The 15355-nt window shown below is 56.5% G+C and overlaps 1 protein-coding gene across 2 annotated transcripts in view; it reads left to right on the top strand.

The window, feature by feature from the left end:
* The first annotated feature begins 1950 nt into the window (after positions 1-1950).
* Positions 1951-15355, top strand: part of RPS6KA1 (ribosomal protein S6 kinase A1) — a 36115-nt gene continuing 22710 nt past the window's right edge. The window contains exons 1-2 of one of the 2 annotated variants that reach the window (XM_067724953.1): positions 1951-2122; positions 8215-8259. In XM_067724953.1, coding sequence (XP_067581054.1) covers positions 2060-2122; positions 8215-8259 — 108 coding nt within the window. In that variant the 5' untranslated portion in view covers positions 1951-2059. Of the gene's footprint in view, positions 2123-8214; positions 8260-13569; positions 13709-15355 lie in introns of those variants that run through there. The other variant, XM_067724958.1, reaches the window with a different exon arrangement.

Raw genomic sequence — 15355 nt, forward strand, 5'->3', positions numbered from 1 at the left:
ACCTAGAGTCCGTGCTCCACAAGAGAAGCCACCGCAATGAGAAGCCGGCGCATCGCAATGAAGAGTAGCTCCCACTCGCCACAACTAGAGAAAGCCCGTGCGCAAAGCCCGTGCGCAAAGCCCGTGCGCAGCAATGAAGACCCAACGCAGCCAAAAATAAAAAATAAAAGGAATGAACACTGGGCCTAGACTACCAGGGTTGTCTTTCAGCTCTGCCATTTTCCAGCTGTGTGACCTTGGAGGGACCCAGAAAAATGAAACGCTTAACTTCTCTGTCCTTGGTTTCCTCATCTATACACTGGAGATAATAACAGCACCTAACTCATAAGGTTGTTGTGAGGATTAAATGAGTTTACAGGTAAAGTGCTTAGAATAGTGCCTGGTCCATAGTAAGTGCTATGTTAATGTTAGCTCTAATAATTTATCTAATCACACCAGACCGAATGTAAACTCCATGAGAACAGGGACTTTCTTTTGTTCATTGCTATATCCACAGGAATGAGGAGCAGGGCTGGTTTATAATGCATGCTCGAGAAGAGGGCCTGGCTTGTAATATATAGCCATAAATATTTATTGAATTAAATCTAGTCCTCAGGATCTACCTGAAAGATTGGAATTATATTAATGATTCCCCTTTCACAGATAAGGAAACAGGTTTAGAGGCATGAAATGAGTTTTCCAATGTTAAGGAGGTGGCAGAGCTAGGATTCAAATCCAGATTTGTTCGGTTCCAAAGTCTTTTCCACTCAAAACTCAATTCACTTTAACAGCTGAGGTGCTACCCTTGGAAAGTGATGGAATAACAGGAGCATCTGGATTTAGGAGAAATCCTCATGGACTTTGATTTTTTAAAGTCCTAATCTGTTCCCCATCTGCTGTGTACCCTTGGGTAAGTCACCTCATCTTTTTGAGGCTGTTTTATGATGTGTAAACTAGGTGGTGGTGAGGATCCAAGGAGATCATATATTGGTGAAGCCTGACTGGAAGAAGGCTTCTGATAAACAATCCTGCTTTAGAACGGCTTTGCAAATGGACATTCTTCCCCACCCATGAAACACGCAAGCCCATCTCTCCACTCCCCCACGTGTGAATAAATCTCATCACACCTGAACCCCTAACACCTCTTTAGACGGAGGCTGAATCTCTCCGGGGGAAATCTCTCTCCTTGGCCTCCCTGCACCCCAAGCACAGCCCAAGTGTCGGTCAATCCTGGAACGTGGTCCCTGGTCTCCTCAGAGGGGGCACAAGCCCAAATGAGCCCAGAGCTGGGCCTGCAGTTGGGAGAGATTCGGGGAGACGGCTTGAAAAGAGCAAAACATGCGTATTAAGACATCACTTTGGAGGCACTGTGGGTCCTGATGGTGGTGAAAGACTTGTACCCTACCTGGAGCCAGGGCTCAGGAGATTCCAGTGTCGCCTTCCGGGGCGGGGTTAGGGGGGTCCTAGAGCCTTGTAATGGGGGGAGTAGGGCCCAGGCTCCTTTCTAGCCTTTGCCGGGGTCAGGCCCAGGACATTCAGAGTGTGTGTGTGGGGCAGGGGGAAACAGCCCCCGCTGGGGGGGTAGAAAGAACATCTGGGGAGCTATTCCAAACGAGGTGAGTGGGGGAGATGGGTAGCCCTGGCATGGTCCCCTCCGGGGACCGGGTTTGGGAGGGAGGAGCCAAGAGGGCCTCTTCTGGGCTGAGCAGAGCGCGGGCCCAGGGCTCGCGGTGAAGGCGGGGCCCGCACTCTCTTCGCGGCGGGGGCTGGGGGTCTGTGCTGGGAATGCCGCGCCGCGGGGGCCGGGGCGGGGCTTCATTGGCCCCGCCCTTCGCGCAGGTAGCCAATGGGCGCGGCGGCGCCGGGTGACGGAGGGAGCCGAAGTGCGAGTGCCGCGGCGGCGGCGGCGGCGGCGGCGGCGCGGACGGCCCAGCGAGAGCGAGAGGGTCTCGGCGGGCGCGAGGGGGTTAGGGGGCGCGGGGACGAGGGGACGCGGGAGCGCGGATCCTGGGACCTCAGGACCTGGGAGGCGAGGCGGCCCGGACCTCCGGTGGAGCGCGGGCCGCCCAGCGGCGGCGCGATGCCGCTCGCCCAGCTCAAGGAGCCCTGGCCGCTCATGGAGCTGGTGCCGCTGGACCCGGAGGTGAGTGAGCTGGGCGGGGGACGGGCGCTGGCGGCCGGCGAGCCCGAGTCCCCACAGGGGCGGGGCGGCCCGCGGCGCCTCTGTAGCCTGGCGGGCGCCCGCGCGGACGCGAGTGCCCTCCGATCTCTTGCCCCCTCTCCGGCTCCACCCCCTTCTGCCCCGGGTGTGTGTGCGCGAGGGACAGTTCCGCCACAGCGCCGAGAGACCCCTTAGCCCGGAGAGGGTATGCCGTGGTGCGCTGAGATCTGACCCCCGCCTCACCCCACACACCTAGGACCTGTACCGGGAGCTGTCGGAGTTTCCTTCGTTAGGGCAGACGGCCAGGGCTGGGGTGTCAGATGTCTCGGATTCTACAAGAGACAAGGATCATGGGACCCCCCCTCACTTCTCCTTGATGTCTCCCAGCGCCCTACCCCAAGAGCTCCCGCTACTCGGCTGCTGACCCTAGAAGGATTGTCCCTCTTGACCCTAGCAGTTGTGGAATTTGGGGTGACACCGTCCGTCTGGGGCTGAAACTCTTGGTTTTCTTTGCCCCAGCCTAGGGTCAGAGGACACCTGTGTCACCTGCTCCAGGCTGGGGGGAAGAGAATGGGGGAAAGCCCTTAGACATTGTGAAAATTATTCCTGGAGATGAGGAGAACGTTGGTTCCTGCCCCCTCCCATAGGAAGGACTGGGCCCCTGGGGAGTTTGGCCTCTGCCTGCCTAGCCTCTCCCAGAAGCACCTCCTGCCCTCTGAGGTTTCTATGGTGCTAGGCCCTAAGCTTGCAGAAGGCCAGCTCTTCCTGTGCCCTTTGACCCCCAGGGTCAAGGTCAAGCCCATCTGCCAGCAGATGGAGAAAAAAAACTTTTCCCTTAGCCTCATTCTGGGAAGGAGGTAGGTGATACTGCCTTTCCAGAGGGGATGTGGGGATATGCAGGGAGGGTATGGAAACCTCAGTGAGCCTGGGAGCCAAGGTGATTTTCTTCTGGCTTGGGCCCAGAGCCCCTGCTTAGATCCCCTCCTCTGCCCTCTCTTAACTGGGGCAACCACCAAGTGCCCTGCCTCTCAGGGTCACAGGTTGAGATCAGAGTGAGGATCCCTGGTCCCCAGAACCCAGGGTGTGCTGCCCCTTTAAAGGGATGGTCATGGCTGACACTGGCTATTGGAGGGTGGGCGCATGGCAGGATTAGGTAGCCAACCTGAAGGCGCAATTTGGAGTAAATTGCTTTGGGATCCCTGCCATGGGGTTTTTACGGGCCCTGCTCAGTTCAGAAGTTCTCTCGCTGACTCACCCTCTGAGGTGAGGAACACTGCCCTCTGCAGCCCCTATCCACCACAGCCCACCCCCCAAGGACTGGGGCACAGGGGGTTGGGGAGGTGCTCAGAGGTGGATTCCTTTGCCTTGGCATACCGTTGAGACCTAGGCCTCCCTAGAGGAAGGTGGACTGGGAGGGGCCAGGGAGAGACTTAATCTGAGGACTTACCATGGGTTATACTAGTAGGGAAGAAAGACACCCAGGAGCTCAATTCCCGGTCCAGGGCACTACTTCCTGTTTCTCTTTGGGGAATCCTGGGGCAGGGGCCAGGTTTAAACAGGAAACTCAACTCAGTTTTAGTACTGCTGCAGCTGAACTCTGAGAGGAAGAGACTGGCTTATTTCCTAGGATTAAGGGGGCTGTGATTTCTCTAGGAGCTTCACCTTGGAAACACTGTGTGACCCCCAATCAGTCTTTAGCCTCTCTGGGCCTCTGTTTCTCCAATGGCCAGGGCTGGGTTCTGGCCTCTGCTTTCTGGGCCTGAGAGGGTACAGAGTCCCGAGTACCACTGCCCATTTTCCTCCTCCCCACTCCATGGAGGTGCCAGGCGACTGGGTGTTATTGTTTGGGTAACAGGAGCCATGGGGCAGCCAGGGCGCGGGTTGGGCTGTTTTCACTGGAGAACAGGGCCTCGCTGTTCTTAGCCCAGGTGACATGTAAGTGATACAGCAGCCTGACCTGCAGGTATAGGCGCTGCTGCTGGCTCCTGGCCAGGAAGGAGGCAGTTAGAGGGGCTGGTGGGGGCATTTGGCAGAGGCCTGGGATCTGGACTGCCCTGCCCTCCCATGACGCTGCTGAAAATGGGCTGCTGGGAGGCGGGGCCTTGTCTGGGGTGTGGCCCAGGTGGAGTAAACCCATTGGAAGTGTGGTTGACGATTCTGCCTGGGCCTTCCCTGGCCTTGCTGAAAGCAGTAACCTTGACCCCAGGCCCAGCCTCGCTGTGTACAGAGCTTCATTATGTGCCACCCACCCCACTTCACCACTGTTACCTTATTAAAATAAAACAACTCTCAAAACAACTTCTCAAGGTAGGGATTATTACCCCCATTTTCATATGGAACAGCTGAACTGAGAGAGGAGAACTGGCCTGTGAATTAATGTCAGAGTCAGAATTGGAACCCAGATCTCTTGTTGTCTCCAGCCTAGTTGGGGGAGGCTTAAGGACAGGGAAGAGCTGGGATCAAACTGGCCCAGGTGGAAGGTACTCCAAGAGAGGCTCCGGATGTTGGCAGACTCTCCTGTCCAGCCTTTGCTGAGGGCTGGTGGTACCAGCCGGCCCTGGCACCTGGCCCCCAGCTTCCAGCAGCGCGCAGGGCTGCCAGTGCTGGGCTCTGAACCCAACTCCTGGGGCTGCTTCCTGCCTGTGGGGCACGTGCTGTCTTTGTCCATCTGCTGCCCGGCCTCTCCAGACGCTGCCCTGGCCCCTCTTCCCGAGACAGAGCTGGTTGGGTGGGAAGGAAGGATGCTTGGTGAAACCCATCTCTGACCTCTGGGGAGGGGGGACAGTGGTCTGGACAGGGACCTGGTCTGGACCTCTGGGACAGGGTCTGGAGGCCCTCCGCAGCTGTCCCCATGAGTAGTGCTCTCTGAGGAAGAGGGAGGAGAGTGGGTCTCCATCCTCCAAGAGGCCAAAAGCCCTTTCCTATACCAGACTTTTTAGACAAGGTCTTCCATTCAGTATTCTGCAAGGTCAGTATCATTGTCCTCTTTCGTTCATTCATTCGTTCATTCAGCAAATATTTATTGAGCACTTATCATGTGACAAGTACTAACCCAAGCAGCAGGGTACAGCTGTGAACAAGATGGACCTGCCCTCGTAGTACAGATGAGGAAACCGAGGCTCAGAGAAGTAATGTGACAGACACAAGGTCAGAATGAGAGGCTGGCAGACCTAGCATTAGCGGCTGTGTCTTTGTGGCTGCAAACCTGTGTTCTTTCCACCATCTGTGCAGCAGTCAGACCAGAGGGGCAAATGAGCCCTGTCTTCCCAGGACCCTGGCTCTAAGCGGGGAAGCTCACCTGTGGTCCTCTTTGCACTTACAGTTCTTTCTCCAGGGCTGCCCACTCCCCTCTAGAGACCTTGTGCAACAGCTCTTACAGGCATGGGGCTCCATGAGGATGGCATCCAAGCTAGAGACCCCTGGACTGGAGGCAACCAAATAGGGCCTGTGGAGCCCCCTGAATCCTCCAAGATACTGCTCTGTAAGCACACACCTCTGGGTACACCCACCACCTCCTCCCCTCCCTCATCAGGGATTCAGGGTTGCAGCCACATGACTCTGGGTCATGGCCCGATGTCTTAGGGACCACAGGTAAGTCCCTCAACCCTCTGAACCTTGTCTGAAAAGTGGGAGTAATAGAACTTTCTCTGGGGAATTCCCTGGCGGTCCAGTGGTTAGGACTCTGCACTTCCACTGCCGGGGGCATGGGTTTGATCCCTGGTCGGGGAACTAAGATACCGCATGCCGCATGGCATGGCAAACAAATAAACAGAACTTGCTCTGGCCTCCTTGCTCTCTTTGCTGGGTTGAGCTTTCATTTGACAGGCTACATGCTGGACCCTGATCTGGGTGCCAAGGAGATGATGCTGGACAAGTCATGGCTCCTCCCTGAGTTAATCTGCAGTTTGCTCGGTGCTTTGAGGCCCAGGGGAGGGAGGAAAGGGCTTGAGACTGTGTGGACAGAGGAGATGACATTAGAGCTGAGTCCTGAAAGAAGACCAGGGGTTTGCCAAAGTGACCAGGCAGGAAAGGTTTTCTTGGTAGGAGGAGCCACCGTGCAGATGCATGGGGATGTGAAACAAGCTGGTCTGTTCAGGGTCTCAGGTTGTTCAGTTTAGCTCCGTAATAGGGCCTGATAGTAATAATGGGGACTGTTTGTGGACCAGTTACGTGCCAGGCATATGTACTTTACAGACACTATTTTGCTTGCTTCTTACAGCCACCCAATGAGGTACATCACTTTTATCCCCATTTCACAGATGAGGAAACTGAGACCTTGAGAAATGAAGTAACCTCAGGGTCATGCAGGTGGTAGAAGCCAGAATTTGAACCCACATGGTCAGGTTCCAGAACCCACATTAATCACCTGTGTTGGGCAGTTGGTGATGACGGCTTTGAACGCCGTGTCAAGGAGCTGGGACTTTATCCTGCAGGCAGTGGGAAGCCATGGAAGGGTTTGGGGCCTGGTACGTAGGAGGTTCTCAATAAGGAGTGAGTGAGTGACCAAGGGAGTCGATCACTCAAGTGTAACAATTACAGTTGAGTTTTAGGAAGGGTGAGGATTTGGAATGGGGGAGGCTGGTGTATAGGCCGTTGTTACCATCTGGGGGAATTATGTCAAGAGTCTAGAATGCTGGGTGAAGTGGAACTCCATCTACAAATGCACCGTGCCTCCCCCTCCCCCCAGCCCTGGTCGACCTGGTCCTTCTCCCCAGGCTTCTGAGAGATGACAGGTATGTGTATGCGTGCGTGGTGGGGCCTGTAGAACACTGGCCCCTGGGGAGGATTAGGGGCATTAAAGGGGCTTAGGGGGCAGGATGTCCGGGGAGCGACAAGGGGAGGGCTGCTCCAGGGGCAGGGAGATTATGTAATGGGCAGAGCACAGCTATGCCTGCTGCGGCCGGGCAAAGCCGCAGCTGCCCTGTGGACCCGGCCTCTGGCTCCAAAGTCCTGGGTCTTCCTGGCCTCTGCACACTCTCGCTGTGCGGGAGGGGTGGGGACAGCTTCTTTCAGCTTCCCAAGGCCCAGATGGGGTAGGTTACTCACCTAATATCACACAGGAAAGGGACGGTGTACCCCAGGGTGAGTAGCACCCACCTGAGGGTGAGGTCTGGGGGCTGGAGGACTGCCCAGGGGCGGGCTCCAGTGCCTGCCTCTCTGCAGGTAGTTCCCCTAGCTGGGCAGTGGGCTGCTTTTCCTCAGTCCTCTTTTGAGCACCTCCTGGTGTCAGAGACCGGATTTTGAATCCCCACTTACCAGCGGTGTAACCTTATGCGCCATCACTAGGCCCCTCTGCGCCTCAGTTTCTTCCTTTGCCAAGTGGGACCAGGGCCTGCCTCCCAGGTCAGGAGGGTTTAATGGTGCCACAGGTGTGAGGCACTGAGCCCAGTGCCGGGCATGTGGCAGGGGCTCGGAAGAGAAAAGCTGTTAGCACCAAGCCCTAATCTCTGCCCTCCCAGGGCTCCCCGTTTTTTAGGAGGGGCAGGCCCGTGTGTAAATAGTCCCTGCGTTGTGATAAGTGGTAAAATGAAGGATCGCAGGACCGTAGTGGAGCAGCAGTGATTCTGCAGGATAGGGAGGGGTCCCAGAGCTGGCAGGGCCAGGGTAGCCACCATCACTGGGCTGGACACTCTTCCAGACTTTGTTGCCTTCAGCCCTTGCATCAACCCTGGGAGGTGATGTAAATACCCTCCTGCTACAGATCAGGAAACTGAGGCCTCTTGAGTTGGTTAGCTGGCATGCACAGTTTGTCTGTGGCAAAGCTGGGAGTCCTTTCCTTCTCACTGGGAGAAGGTGACATTTGAGCTGAGCCTTCAAAGATGAGGTATTTGCCAGGCAGAGAGCCCGAGGGAGAGATGCCGGGAAATGGTCCGCCTGAGTTGTGAGGGGCTGTTGCAGGAGCCTTGATGCCTGTGGAGGTAGAGAGGACACAGCCAGAACTCCCACCCTCACCTCCTTGGCCCCCTAGCTACTGGGAGCAGCCGAGGGTGGGGGTGCCCCATGGGGTCTCTCTTTGCTTTGTGCCACTCTGGTAAGTTTTGACAGTGTTTCCTCATCTCCCTTCTCTTTTCCAGAATGGACAAGCCTCAGGGGAAGAAGCTGGACTTCAGCCGTCCAAGGTAAGGACCAGGGCTAGCACCAGAGCTAGGGACTGTCAGGGGTGGGGGGACCGTTTGCATGGAGTGGAAGAGGAGGGAGGCCTGCCCTCGTCCCCCCCGGGCGTGAGGCCCTTTGGCCCAGCTCAGCCTTCCTTCTCTGGTCCCACCTAATCCTCGAGGCAGCCCTGTGTGTCAGGATTACTTGCTCCAACCTTCCTATTTCTCAGGTGAGGGGACTGTGGCCCAGACAGGGTCAGAATCCAGGCTAGAACTCTGGTTACCCATCACCCAGACCAGGACACTTCCTCAGTTTATTTACTCGTGGCAGCTTGGCCGACTGTATTGAGAAGGTGAAGGGGTGCTGAGAGAGGCTCAGGTCTGCTGGGCCTGACGTGGGCCTGGAATCATCTGGGCACCTGGCGCTGGAGGGAACCTGGTGGCCTCAAATCTAACCAGGGCCCAGTGCCTGGCATGTGGCGCACAGGCCATTTCTCAGGGACCCCACCCCTCAGCCCCAGGCTGGCTCCCTCTCCTCTGCTCTCTCTGCTTCCCCTGGGTTCCTCCCTTCAGCCCCTCAGCTCCTGTTGCTGGTTTTGTGTGTTGACAGAAGTGCCAGGGCTGGGTGACAGTTGTGTGACCTTGGGTGGGTCGTTTGTTTCCTCTGGGCCTGGGCTTTCTCATCTCCACGTTGAGCTCCTCCAATTCTCGAGGAGCTGTGAGGTCACAGAGCTGCTGGCTGTGGAGGGGCTTTGGAAGCCACCAGGCAGGACAAAGTATGGGTTCTGGCAGCAGAGCCAACCTGAGTTCGAGTCCTGGCTCCACCATCACCATTTGACCAGAAACTTCTCAAAAGTTTCCTCAGCTGTACCTTGGGAATAATAGTAACCTACTTCTCAGGAGTGACGTGAAGGACAAGTGAGGTAGCAACCGCCTGCCACACAGTGCCTTCAGCAGCAGCAGCGTGGACGCCCTGCTGTATCGCTCAGCGCCACTGCCTGTTGGTGGCCACACCCTCCTGGCCTGGGTCTGCCTGGGCACCAGACCACGAGCTCGACCTTTGAGATAGACCCAGAGCTGGTCCTGATGTTTGCCTTGACTCAGCCTCCTAGGATAAGGGAGCTGAGCTACCCGGGGTGGGGCAGGCTGACAGAAGTAGGCTCCCACCCCCTCCTTTTTTTGGTACTGTGGCAACCTTGGACCACCAAAAGCAATCCACGTGGTGTGGACTGGGCCCCTTGGCTTATCTCAGCCCCATGTCTGGAGAATCTCTTCCCACAAAGGAGCTGCCACTGGTTGCCTAGGAACAGAATGAAGGGCTGTAGGTCTCCAGTGCAGACCCAGAATGTTCAGATCTTGGGGCTGTGGTTCTGGGAGTTGCAGAAGTGCTTGCAGCTTTGAGGGAGCTGGTGGTGAGTGCAGCTTCTCACCTCAGTGCTGGAGAGGCTGGTTGGGAAAGGGCAGGAACTTACCCAGGCGGGCGCCCTATATTTGATCCCAAGCCTGGGACTCCTTCTTGCTCTAGAGCAGATCCTGGGCTGGGAAGGGAGATGTGGCTGGACACGATGGGTCAGGGAGAACCTCCAATGCCACGTTAAGGGAGAGAAAGCGCCATATCAGGAGCTTTGCATTTGGTTCTCATAACACCCCTGGAGGTTAACTCTCCCCATTTTACAGATGAGAAAATTGAGGCCCAAGGTCAAATAGCTGGTGGGCGATAGGGTCAGGTCTTGCTTGACCAGAGAGCCCACCCTCCTCCCAGCCCAGGAAACACACTGAGTGCTGAAGAGGAGGAGCATTGGGTCCCCGTGACCCCAAGTTCCATCATTCCTCGGCACCTGCTCATTCACCTTCTCCATTGCTCCAGAACCTCCTAGCATCCCCAGTGCCCACTTCTGGGCTCAGCACACCAGGGAGCGCTCAGCCTGTGGTCAGGACCTCATCCCTTTGTTTAGTGGAACAAACTGGCAGCAAGCTGGTTTATGTTTTGCAACATCAGACTTTCAGTGCACCCTGCTGTAGCACTGGGGACCCCAAAATGAATTCAACACCCACCCTCAGGGAGTTCCCAGTGTTGGGGGAACGGTAGTAACAGGAAAGCTGTGTGGAGGGCGCTGTGATGGGGAAGAACAGGCTGTGGGCACCTAAGACCTCCATTCTGCGCCAGGCCTCATAGTGGGCAGTGAAAGATACCACCTTCCTACATGTCTCTTGGGGACATGATGAGATGAGCGCATCCCGGGGAACCCAGCCAGTGGCATCTGAACTCAGGGCTGAGCGTGGACCAGAAGGACAGTCACTGCTGTGTGTGGCAGAAGAGGAAGAGTTGGGATGGACCGTGGGGTACCAGGTCACCTTCCCTGCAGAGCTGGCATTTGGCTGGGCCTCGAAAGGCAGGATTTGGGCAGCTGGAGAGAAAAGTGGGCCTTCCAGGTGGAGGAGAGGCCTGACTTGGAGGGGGACTTGGGAGGCAGGGGCTCTGAGTTCAGAATCCTGCCCCTCTTTCTTGTTTGCTGTGTAACCTTGGGCAAGTGATTGCCCCTCTGAGGCTCAGATGTCTTTTCTGTAAAAGAATAGGGTCCACCCCACAGGGCCACCCAGAGGAGGGAATGTGATGTGTATAAAGTGAAGAATCCAACAGGGTTTGAGGCATACTATTGGTGTTTAATGCTTGTTTATTTTATCCATTTCAGGCAGAAGGGGAGATTGGGGTTTTAGCAGCTATAGTGAGGACTGCAGTCTAGGGTGAGAGCTCCTGGAGTGCACCTGGTGCCCTGAGGCATGCTGGGGCTCCATTCACCCTCCCTCCCTTCCTGGGGGTGGACTGAGTGCCCCAGGCCCCCTCCCCCGGCTATCTCCGGAGCTGGACCCCTTTGAAGCTCCTGCAGGTCTATTTTGAGAGCTGAGCGTCTCCCCCCTCCCCTCCTCTCTTCCTGTTTATGAAACCCTGATCCCTCCCGGATCCCTCATGCTCCCCCTGGCTGGAGCTCAGGCAGGATGTGACTGTGGACTTCGGGGAGCCTTGGGAGCTTCAGGTGTTGAGGGGAACTTCCCTGGGACTAGCCAGGGCAGGCTAGCCCACCTTCCCAGCACCTGAGACCTGCTGGGCTCTGTCCCTTCAGCCTGCCCAGAGGAGACCCTGCGGCAGTAAGAGTGCCCGTGTAATCCAGGGAGTTCTGTTTACCACATCCCTTTGTTTCTGTGGCCCATTTTGCTTCTAGAAACAACCTTTTGGGGGTGGAACAATCTAGTTTTGACCTCTATTTTATAGAAAAAGAAACTGAGGCTCAGACAGGGAAAGAGATTTGCCTGGGAACACTCAGCTAGTGAGTAGATGGTTCTTAACTTCCCATGCTGTACTCCTGGCCTCAAGCCTCTTTTCCACGCTGGTTTCTTCCTACATGGAGTGTCTATATTTTTCCTCCTTTCTGCCTGGCCAACTTCTGTTCATCTTCAGGGTCCAGCTGGACTGCCCTGTCTTCCTGGACCTCACCCCAGGCAGATAGTTAGAGCCTCTGGGCACCTACAGCACCTTGACTGCACTGTGTCCCAGGATAGTTGTGTTTTGTTAGTGTGTATTTATTTTGGGGACAGGTCTGCCTTAACATGTGCGCCTCCTAGTGTCTGGTTCCTGGCCTGAGGACAGAGCAGCGGGCCAGTAGCTGTGAGTGATTTCCAGAGGGGAGGCAGGCTGGCAGGGCTTGCAAGGAAGGTGATAATGAAATGCTTAGAGTGTAGGCTTTGGAAGTAAACAGGTTGATTTTGCCCTGAGCTCTCCCCCTTTCTGGCCATGTGGCCTTGGGCAAGTCACTTTCTATCTGAGTCTAGTTTTCTCCTTTCTGAAATGGGATCAGTACTTCCTTGGAGCTAGGACACAGGGCCTGGCAGAATCCACACCAACAAAAGTTGAGGGAAAGAATGACTTCATGCAATAAATGTTCAATTAATAGGCACAATTCTCATTGTCATTCCATGCCAGTTCTGGCCTCGGGCCCAAAGCCACCTCCCCTATCAAGGATGCCTGGGAAATGTAGATCCCTCCTCACCTGCCCAGAGGCATGCTGGGAGAGGCGTCTGGGGACATCTGTCCCACCAGAGGGGGCAGTCCTGGGAGGCCCTGCAGATGATGCCAGCTGGGGGAGGGGCTGTTGGTGTCCATTAGGGCCAGAGATTAGCAGGTGGGCTTGGGTTGCAGCTGCTGGAGGGAGGCCCAGTGTGGGGACCCTACGGGCCAGGGATCAGGTGGGGGGGATCTGGGCTTCTCTCCAGCTGCCTTGTGGGAGGAAGTAAATAAGAGGAAGTATCTCTAGGGGGAATGGGGCAGGGACCAGGGGGTGGGGTCTGGTGCTGTCCTCCCTACTCCTGCCACCAGCGACCTCACAGGCCCTGCACATTCCCTTCAGTGAAGGCAGTTCCGAGACCGTTTCCTTCCTGTTGCCCCTTCCCGTAGCCTGCTAGCCATGGCGAGTCTTCCTTTGCTTCCGAGGGATGCAAGGGTTGGGGGGCCCCAGCCGGCACTGGACCAGAGAGCTTTGGGGCTCTCAGGACTGCCCCAGCCTCCAGACCCCAGACGCTCCAGAAGAAGCTGGAGTACAATGAGAGGCCTCGGTCTAAGGAAGCGTCTTTCACAACACCCAGCAGGCCGTCATCAGGCAGTTATCGGAGGCCCTGTGGGGACTGGAAGGGGAAGTTCGGTGTACGTGGGAGCGTTTCCACATAGGGGATGTCTGTGGACATGGTTTCCGATCATCGGACTGTGTGCATTTGCGTGTGTCACTTTCTGTGGGTGTACTGGTGTCAGGGATGTGGTGAGGCCATGTGGCAAAGGGCTGGGCCTGGTCAACCCCTGCCCCATGGCTACCTGCTCCTCCTCTCAGGCCTCTGTGAGGTCCATGCTAGGGCCTTCTGCCCCCTTGCCCGTGCCAGGGCCCTGGGCTGGCAGGCTTCTTAGGGCAGGGTGGTGTCCGCTCTGTAGGCTGCCATTTTGGGCGGGCCCAGCCATGGGAAGGTCATTACGGGGGAAGGATTTCCCATGCTCTGGACCGGGACAGTCAGAGATGGTGGCCTTGGTGACCTCTGCCCCCCATTCTCTCCAGGGGATGTTTGCAGGTGTGGGGTACCCACTGTGTCACTGCCTCATCTCCTTGTAACTTCTGTCTGTGTTCTAGTCTCCTTTCCTTAGGATCAGAGGAGATGAGGGGTGTCTCTCTGGGCCCACCCTGGAGCCCTGGGTTTGGGGTCTGCATTGTCCCCTCCTTAGCAGGGGAGCCTAAGCCGTCTTCTGTCCCTCCTCCCTGCAGAGGGGGAAGTGAGAAGGAGGGGGTCAGGGACCCTGCCTGCTCGGCCAGGAAAGCTGAAAAAGCAGAAGTAAGGGGAGTAACTGGGCCCTCTGACCGCCAGCTTGGGCCCCACCATGCAGACCCCGGCAGATTTCCCCAGAGTTGAGAGAGACTCACTCCCCTGTCCCAGAAAGGTGAGCAGAGGGTTGGCCTGCCTCCAGCGGGGTCTGTCATGACTCTGGGCAAGGAATGGGTTTGGGAGTGGCTGTGTCCCCTGGGGTTTCCGGGTGACTGCCTGTGTCCCCAGGGAGTGTTCTCAGTCAGAGGCAGACAGACAGGTGGAGATTCAGACCTCAGGATGGGGTGGGTAGGGGTTGCTGTGTGGTCTTGGCCCTCCCCAGCCCCTCTCTGAGCTGGGCTTTCTGCCTGTCCCACCCACTGGGTTACACTCAGGGGCCTGATTAGCCTGCAGCTTTTGTGGCTGTTCAGGAGCCCCTGAAGATGGGGCTGTGTCTCTGAGGGTCAGCATCTAGAATGGGAAGTCCCCAGACTGTCCTGGTGCTAAGGGAGGGGGCAGGATTGGAAAGGCAGGACGTGGCTCTGGCTGACTTACCTGCCCACGCTTTCCTGGTACTTGAGGTCTGCTGACCCCAGGCCAGGCAGTAACCAGGGGAAGAACTTGGGTTTGAGCTGGCTCTGCCACCTGTGCACATTGAGCCTGGGTGAGTCACTGTCCTGTGGGCCTCAGTTTCTTGTTCCTGAAGTGGGGGATGACAGCTTTGGGATATTTGGATCAAAGCCATCAGTTTGCACTCAGGAGACATCCATCTCGGTCTCCAGCGTCTTGATCCTGGGCCCTTCAGGCCATAGCATGGGAAGGAAACTCCAGAGAAATGGAATTCCTCAGAGATGAGTCTGCCACGAATACCAGACTGCTCTCCCAAGTGCTGGGAGTTTGCAGGTGATGTCCCATCGCTTTCCTGCCCCCAGGCAGACCAGCAGGAACCTGGAGGTCTTCCCTTAAGTCCAGAGTCTGACTCTCGGGGTGTCTTTGTGTCTTTCCTGCCTGTATGTGTGCCCTGGGTATCTGTCAGTCTCTTTGGGCCTCACTAATGCTGACTGCTGCCCACCTGCCTCTGTTGTTGAGCTCCTGTCTCTGTCTCCACTTCATGAATGTCTGTCTTCACCTGTTGGGTACATGTCACGTATTGGGTGCCTGTTGGGTCGTGTCCCCTTCTGTCTCTGCCTGTTGAGTACATGTCCCCATCTGTCTCCACCTGTTGGGTGCAGGCCCCCATCTGCCTCTGCCTGTTGGATCCCCATCTGTCTCTGCCTGTTGGGTACATGTCCCCATCTATCTTTGCCTGTTGGATATGTGTCCCCATCTGCCTCTGTGTGTTAGGTATGAGTCTCTGTCCACTTCTGCCTATTAGGTATGAGTCCCTTCCTGCCTCCGCTTGTTGGGTACATGTCCCCATCTGTCTCTGCCTATTGGATGTGTGTTCTTCCTACGTCTGCCTGTTGGGCACATGCCCCTATCCATCCCTGCCTGTTGGGCATGTGGACTCTCCTACCCATCTGTTGGATGCCCACCTTCATCTGTCTTCACCTGTAGGATGCCTGCCTCTGCCTGTTGGGTGTCCCTCTTTATTTGCCTCTACATGTTAGTTGCCTGTCTCTCCCTGTTGGGTACCTATCTACTCCTCAGTAGCTGGGTTGGCATGGGGCTTTCCCTTTGAAGGCCCACAGGGAGGATGGGGAGGAGGGCCCGAGGGCAGCCCTCAGGCAATGGGGAGGGGGAAGAGAGAGGAAGGGAGCGGTAAGGGAGCTGGGAAACCACA

This window comes from Pseudorca crassidens, chromosome 2, assembly GCF_039906515.1.
Source record: "Pseudorca crassidens isolate mPseCra1 chromosome 2, mPseCra1.hap1, whole genome shotgun sequence".
NCBI classification, from domain to species: domain Eukaryota; kingdom Metazoa; phylum Chordata; class Mammalia; order Artiodactyla; family Delphinidae; genus Pseudorca; species Pseudorca crassidens.